Here is a 7,978-nt window from a genome sequence, read left to right as displayed (position 1 = left end):
CGGGAGCCTTTTTTTCCTACCCCTGCGAGATTACCGTAATTGTAGCGGCCAAAAATTGCAGTTCTAGCCTAGGTCATGGTCTCAATGTAGGTATTCAAAATCAGGTGCTCTTCTAAAACCCTCACCGCCACCAACCACGGAGAAAAGCCCTCGAGGTTGAACTTGAACTGACTTCCACGTTTCACACCAAGGTAACGTGAAAAGTAGTGGGAGAAACTCCTTTCCTTTGCCGTTCGTTCGAGAAAGAAAAACTCGTGCTTTGCCCTGAAACAAAACCCACGTGCGGCCGCATCCCGGAGCTGACTGCGTGGGGCGGCCGCTTGACGCCGTCTCGTTGCTCCCACCAACCCCAAGCCCCCAACCCCTGAACCGGAACCAACGGCCAGGATCGTCTCGGGCCCGAAAACCCACGGCCGATCCCGTCCTCATATGGATGCGCCATCTTTTAATACGCCCAAGCTCGACACCCACTTCCCTCCCTCGGTCCCTCCCCCCCTTCCCCCCCCCCCCCCCCCATCCCGGCCCTTGTGCGGGGGCGGGGTAGCGGCGGCGACAAGACGAGCAAGGCAGCGCGCCGCCACCCACCCATGGAGTCGCTCGCCCTCCTCAGCGCCAAGCCCGGCCTCTCTCTCCGGGCGGGGCCCCGCCTCCCGCTCCCGCGCCTCCGGGCCGCCCGCGCGTCCCTCTCCACCGCGTCCAGCTCCAGGCCCGCCGCCCTCCAGTCCCCACTCCTCTCGTCGAGGCCCCCCTCCTCGCAGGACGCCATCCTGGGGTATGGGCTCTTGAAGCGCAGGACCAGTGCTGGTGCTGGCGTCTCTTGCAGCGCGGCGGCCGCGGCGGCGGTGCCGCAGCCCCCGGCGCAGCCGGAGGTCAAGAAGTTCCTCGGCGTGGGCCTCCCGACGCTCAAGAAGATCGTGCCCCTGGGCCTGATGTTCTTCTGCATCCTCTTCAACTACACCATCCTTCGGGACACCAAGGACGTGCTGGTGGTCACCGCCAAGGGGAGCAGCGCGGAAATCATCCCCTTCCTCAAGACCTGGGTCAACCTGCCCATGGCCATCGGCTTCATGCTCGCATACTCCAAGCTCTCCGACGTGCTCTCCCGGGAGGCGCTCTTCTACACCGTCATATTCCCCTTCATCGCCTTCTTCGGCCTCTTCGGCTTCGTGCTCTACCCGCTCAGGGATGCCATCCATCCCACCGCCCTCGCCGACAAGCTTCTGGCGGCGCTCGGCCCGAGCTTCCTTGGACCGGTAGCTATCCTCAGGATTTGGAGCTTCTGCTTATTCTATGTCATGGCCGAGCTGTGGGGCAGCGTCGTCGTCTCTGTCCTCTTCTGGGGTTTTGCCAACCAGGTGAGTTTTACGGCTTTGGTTTTTTAGTTTAACCTTGGAATGGGCAAATGTCAGTCCCGTCGTTAGTTTCCAGGCTAATTTTATACAGTAGTTTCGACCGTTCACAGTCAAATATTCGAGAACAAAACTTCTCTCTGTCAGAATGGTTAGACAGTTAATGATGACATAAATGGGACGTGCTCTTTGTAGTGGTATTTTGTAGGTCCTGCATTGTTGCATTTCGCATTGCATTGTATGGCTGAAACTGTTGGTTGAGGTCTATGTGCTTGTTGGCTTCTCAACCTGAATTAGGTTTGAGCTGTTTTCAGCCATCAACTGGTTGTGTATATTTGTTTTATGTAACACATGGCTGGATATGGTTCGCACCTTCTAACCCCTTCTGAGATAGTTATGACTACCTTGAATGGAAGGGTACCTTGTTCATACTTGATATGCTTGATATGCGCTTGTGGACATTTTACTAGCTGCAATTTCTTTTGAGAGAGACAATCAGGACAGCATTCTTAAACTTGCTAAAAATAAGTGAACACAAAGGGGAACAGAAAGATAATGTATGAAAATATTCAGCAATGTCACGTTTAGCACTTGTTTTTCAGTGGTTCAGTTATCGTAATTTGATGGCTATTCTTGTTAAGTTATTATCGTTTCAGATGTGAAACATTCTGTTCTGCAGTCAGTTTTATTGAAAGTACCTCTAAGTGTGAGTATTTAGAGCACATTAAGAAGACAGAGCTTACGAGCCTGCACTGTGACTTAGGAGTGAGGGAGTTATGTATCTGAAGACAACACTCCACATAAGGAATTGTCGGTGTTTTATTGCAGAAGGATCTGGTAGTTGGTTTCCACTTCCAACAGTTGCTTTGCGATTAACTCTTGTTAGTCAATCATAATGCCTGCCAGAGGCGAGCAACAGGGGGGGGGGGGGGGGGGGGGGGGGGGGGGGGGGGGGGGGGGGGGGGGGGTATCTGAAGAGTAGGAGCTCACTGCAGTAGTTGTTGGTGCACTGTTGTGGCTAAGGTTGACCATGGTGTTTGTTATTGCTGTCCATTGGAGAGCAGACTGCTAAAGAAAGGGTACCTTTGTGATGGCTTTGTTTGTCCATGTCCTTATTGTGCCTGCCATATGGAATTTTGAGTTCGATATTTGTTTTATATTTGCTCAGCTTTCTTATTAAATGATAGCCCTTCGTGCTCCAGTTGAGTTGATTAAATCATTTTCAGATCACCACAATCGATGAAGCAAAAGAATTCTACCCTCTATTTGGCCTTGGGGCAAATATTGCCCTTATCTTTTCTGGGCGTACTGTCAAATATTTCTCAAATTTGCGGAAGACAATGGGTCCAGGAGTTGATGGTTGGGAGGTATCTTTGAAAGGAATGATGGGCATAGTGGTACTTCTTGGGCTTGTCATTACTTCCATCTATTGGGGAGTGAACAAACTTGTGTTGAATGATCCTTCTCTTCCAAAATCTGACCACAAGAAGAAAAAGGTCAGTAGAATACTTGAATGTGCTTCCCTTTTTATTACCACTTACATATTCTGATAGCCTTTGTTTCAACAGAACAAACCTAAGCTTAGCATGAAAGAGAGTATGAAAGTTCTGATCTCTTCAAAATATGTGAGGGACCTTGCTACCTTAGTCGTTGCATATGGCATTAGTATCAATCTTGTGGAAGTCACATGGAAATCGAAGCTCAAGGCACAGGTAAATTTTTCTGGCTTTTGTTTTTCTTCTTTCCTTGTACTCCTTTAACCTTTTCATCGCAGTAATGATTCCTTATTCATTTTGGCAGTTCCCCAGTCCAAACGAGTACTCATCTTTCATGGGTGATTTCTCTACCGCAACTGGAATTGCAACTTTCACAATGATGCTGTTAGGTCGGATTATATTCCAAAGATTTGGCTGGGGAGTGGCTGCCATGATCACCCCCACAGTTTTGTTGCTGACTGGCGTTGGTTTCTTCTCTCTGATTTTGTTTGGGCAACCACTGACTCCCCTGCTTGCCACGTGGGGTATGACCCCTCTTCTTGCGGCTGTTTATGTGGGTGCGCTGCAGAACATATTTAGCAAGAGTGCAAAGTACAGTTTATTCGACCCGTGCAAGGAAATGGCCTATATTCCTTTGGATGGAGATATGAAGGTTTGTTCATCCTTCCACACTCCATTTTTATCTGTGTGATTCCTTGGTATATTTTCTGTGAAAGAACTATATTCATTTACTGATGTTCTTTTCTGCCTAATGGTAATTCATGTATGTTAATTGGTTGCTTGATATACTCTAGCAAATTCTTGATTGAATATATGTAAATACTACTCCCTCCGTTACTAAATACTCCCTCCGTCCGGAAATACTTGTCATCAAATGGACAAAAGGGGATGTATCTAGAAATAAAATACATCTAGATACATCCCCTTTTATTCATTTGATGACAAGTATTTCCGGACGGAGAGAGTATAAGTCTTCTTAGATTCTAATATGGACTACATACGGAGTAAAATGATTGAATCTATACTCTAAAATACGTCTACATTCATCCGTACGTAGTCCATATTCAAATCTCTAAAAAGACTTATATTTAGAAACAGAGGGAGTATAGTAAATAATTTATGCATAATTATCGGTTACTGTCAGGAGGAATTTAGTATGGCAACTTGATAATCTGTTAAATTTTCTCAGGATGCAGCTGAGAGATACTACCTTTATTAAATCTCATGCAGAGCTCAGCTGGTCCTGTAGTTGGATAACAACATTACTTGTTTTTCCAAATCTCTAAAAAGACTTATATTTAGAAACGGAGGGAGTTGTAAATAATTTACGCATAATTATCGGTTACTGTCATGAGGAATTTAGTATGGCAACTTGATAATCTGTTCAATTTTCTCAGGATGCAGCTGAGATGTGCTACCTTTATTAAATCTCATGCAGAGCTCAGCTGGCCCTGTAGTTGGATAACAACATTACTTGTTTTTCCCTGCTGCCGAATGTGTTGTAGACATATAAGTACTTTCAACAAGTGCAATTCCTTGCTGCGAGCAGTCTTAGAAGATCAGTGCACATGTAGCCTAGTCCAGTAAACACCATAGTACCATATTCTCCTTCATGTTTCCTGGTTCGCCCCATGTTTGGTTAGCTAATTCTCAATTCTTCAGAACTCACTGACTGCACCATTGTTATGCCGCACATGCTAACTTTTGTTCGATCCATTTGCAGTTGAAGGGAAAGGCAGCCATTGATGTTGTTTGCAACCCATTGGGCAAGTCGGGTGGTGCGCTGATCCAACAGTTTTTGATCCTGATATTTGGCTCTTTGGCAAACTCGACCCCCTACCTTGGCGGTATACTGTTGGTCATCGTGCTTGCATGGCTAGGCGCGGCAAGATCATTGGACAAGCAATTCTCAAGCTTGGCCAAAGAGGATCTCAGAAAGGAGATGTCAAAAGAGAAAGTAGAAACGGCGGCACTGAAGGAACCTGAGGCGGCTACTGATGTATTGGTGGAGCAATCAAATGGAACTGAGAACTCACCATCCAACTCATCTCCAGCTCAATAGACCGGTCAACCTTCTTTGGAGAAGCCACAGGCAGGAGGAGACTGGTTACGTTGAGCAGAAATAATGATGAAGGAACGATTGACGATTTCTTTTCCAAGTTTGTAACAGTGAGCAGCATCAAGAGGTGCTGGTTAGTTTGTAATGTAAGCAAATTTTGACAACTGGTCTGGAAGGCTAGGTGAGCCGGTGTGGAAATTCAACCATTGTTGCAATTCTATTGTGTCTTTGCAAAATTTCCGTCACACGGGCTCTGAAATTTACCATGTCATTGCCTCATTGGTGCCTGGTTTCGTTTCCGCTGGAGTGGAACTGCTACTCTCTATAGACAGGAGCAAGCAATGAATTCAGCATGGCCAACGGTAAGCCAACTATGATATCTTACAAGCTATCCGGCGACGGATTTTGTGTTTGCCATTGTAAAGCTCGAATCGTATCAAACTTGCAGTCTCATCTCATGTTGACACTTTGTGTCCAATTCGACTATGACAGCCAAGCGGAGCATTAGCAGCGGCTGGCCGAGAGCCGAGAGGGCAAAGTAGCAGAAACATGTGAGCCCATCTTTTTGTTGCCCATTTCTAGGTCGGCTCATAGGGCGGCCCAAGTGGTAGGATGATGTGATCACACAAATAGCAAACCCCATGTACACATAGGATAGGAGGACCAGATTGCATGTACGTGCGTGCAATATTTGCCAGATGAATTGATCCGGAAATCGTGTCATATTCCTCGTGGCGATCGAGTGAGATCTCCAGCCCTGTCCCTCGTCTGACCCATGCTTCTCGGTCTATATGCGTGGCTGCTTGCTCGTTCTGTTCATAGTATTTGCTTAAATTGCTTCCGTTTTGGTTTTTTTGCTGTTGTAACGAGTGTTTTGGTCGTCCTACTAGCGGATAATTCCGCGCGCGTAATAAAGCCTAAATGCGCGGGTCGTAGAACCTGGGATGGGAGTCCTTGTGCTGCTTTATGCAAAAGCTAAAGAGGACGTGGACGGATCACCTAAATTCGGACGCCAAAACCACACACATCCTCCTCAGCGCTCATGTACAACGGCTAGTGCTTACGCTTTGCTCGTCTACTCACTCGCGGGTACAGCTACAGAAGCTCTTGTGACCAATTTTCTCCGCCTGGTCCTTCTCAATATTCTCCATCACACAACACGTGATTTGACATTAAGCAGTTAAGCGGCAACGTCGGCAAAGAAGCCGTCGAACAGTCCAGAAACCTCCCCATCCCATCTGACACGAGAATGACGTTGCATTATGACGATTTTTTAAAGATGGGCATTATGACGAGTTAAGGGCATCTTCAACGTGAACTCTCGAACCGCCCGGCATTCGTAGGATCATGAGGTCCGAACATGTTATGTCATCCAACGCGGGTCTGTATCGACCCACTCGGCGTTCTGGGCGCACTATTTCCCACAAAATGTGAGACACAATTAGGGTCTTAGGGGTGGGGGGCTTTGTCAGAGTTCGCACCGTAGTCATGTATGACTCCGACACCCTAGGCCCACAAATCCCCCTCCCGGTTCCATTTTGTTCCAATCCGCCCCTTCTCCCCTTACTTTTGCATCTGCACCCTCCTCTTCCGTCGCTGCCGCTATATCTATCCGAATGGTACACAATCATTGCCGCACCTCCGCAACCAACACCGACGCCCCAACTCGCCTTTTACGATGGCGTCATCCACCCATGACCCGTCCGTAGGCAGGTATTCTCCACTGCCCTGCCGACGTCGTCCATGGCGGACTGGTTTTCCCTTGTCTGTAGATGGATGTCGGAGCAAATTTGCGCGTCAGCGTTTGAGATGCCCTAATATCGACTGTATCCAAGGCTGGAGTTTCTCCAACTAAATCCCCCCAGGGTGTCGACGACTTGAGTGGGGAATGGTCATGTGCTAGAGGCCGTACCTTTGGAGTAAGACCTCAACAAGGGGGTGTGCAGCTTAAATGTAAATGACGAGCATGGAGAGGCCAAGGTCATTTGTAATTAGGTGTGGTTGATGCAAGAAGACTGGCGAGTTGTCCATGGGGCCCCCCTCCCAAAAAAAATATTGTACACTCTCTATCACGAGCTCACAGCCGCAGAATGTGGCAATGACATAGTTACAAAAACTTGCATTTTATTGTGCAACTTAGAGCATTTACCGCACGGCGCCCAATCCCTCCTTAAATGCTCGGGTGGACGGCCCGATCAGTGATTGGTAAAAAAATAACCCAGATGAACGCCTCAAACGGACCTCAAACGCCCAAACTGACCGGCACCCCTTATATTCAGTTCAAATCTGGGAGGATATGGGAGGCTCCGTCGGGACCGACCCGCTCGGGGAGGGGGGGGGTGCCCTAGCCCGACTATTTAAGCCGACCGTCGACACCGAAACTCTATCCATCCGCTGGCGCCGCCACTTCCCAATCGTTGTCCACCACCACTAGTAGCCATGCCGCCCGATAAGGAGCTACCAATATCTAACACCGGAGCGCCGGCTGCAGCTCCTTGAGCAGATCTGAGAAAGGCGCTTAGCCGGGATCGTTGCGGGGCTACCTCTGGACGCGGTGGATCTGAAGGAGGACTTGGAGGTGGCGGCGAAGGAGGACGAGGATGATGTGAGGGACGCGGATCTGCAGGCGGAGCAGCAGGCGATCCTCGATTCCGTCCGGTTGGAATCAGAGGCGAGGCCAAACACCGTCGTCGGCAGGAGGCAGAGCATGCCGCGGAAGGCTACGAGATGCTTGCGTATATGGATGAGTAGGAGGAGTCGAGCCCTCCTAAGCGCCCATCTACCCGGCGCCTGACACCGACGTCGTGGACATCTCCAACAACGAAGCGTAGTACCATGATGTGCGTAGTACGTAGAATTTCTTTTGCATGGTTTGTATGAATCTAGGTGATGAGAGACTCAGATACATAGCATAAGTATGGGACGTGACCGGTCTTTGTCCGCGGACGCACCTATCATGTCCGGGCGTTTGAGGGGGTAGATTTGTCAAGTCCGGCTGTAGATGCTCTTAGTATCGTATCTGATAGCATAGCCTAAGTTTTTTTTTTTGCATGGTAAAGCACTGTAGTTCTCTC

General features: G+C 48.6%; 1 protein-coding gene across 1 annotated transcript; it reads left to right on the top strand.

Moving 5' to 3' along the window:
• Positions 1-503: 503 nt before the first annotated feature.
• LOC125544245 (plastidic ATP/ADP-transporter-like) lies at positions 504-5,140 on the top strand. Its single transcript, XM_048707860.1, has 5 exons — positions 504-1,355; positions 2,576-2,845; positions 2,918-3,061; positions 3,150-3,497; positions 4,569-5,140. Exons 1-5 carry the CDS (start codon positions 588-590, stop codon positions 4,905-4,907), a joined length of 1,869 nt encoding a protein of 622 aa, XP_048563817.1. The 5' UTR covers positions 504-587; the 3' UTR covers positions 4,908-5,140.
• The last annotated feature ends 2,838 nt before the right edge of the window (positions 5,141-7,978 follow it).

Source organism: Triticum urartu, chromosome 3, assembly GCF_003073215.2.
Source record: "Triticum urartu cultivar G1812 chromosome 3, Tu2.1, whole genome shotgun sequence".
Taxonomy (NCBI): domain Eukaryota; kingdom Viridiplantae; phylum Streptophyta; class Magnoliopsida; order Poales; family Poaceae; genus Triticum; species Triticum urartu.
This window is presented reverse-complemented; position numbering and strand designations above follow the sequence as displayed.

Coding starts and splice junctions, on each gene's coding strand:
- LOC125544245 (XM_048707860.1), top strand. CDS start 588: ATGGAGTCGCTCGCCCTCCTCAGCGCCAAGCCCGGCCTCTCTCTCCGG. Junction 2,846..2,917: donor CTGACCACAAGAAGAAAAAG/GTCAGTAGAATA, acceptor TTGTTTCAACAG/AACAAACCTAAGCTTAGCAT. Junction 3,062..3,149: donor AATCGAAGCTCAAGGCACAG/GTAAATTTTTCT, acceptor TCATTTTGGCAG/TTCCCCAGTCCAAACGAGTA.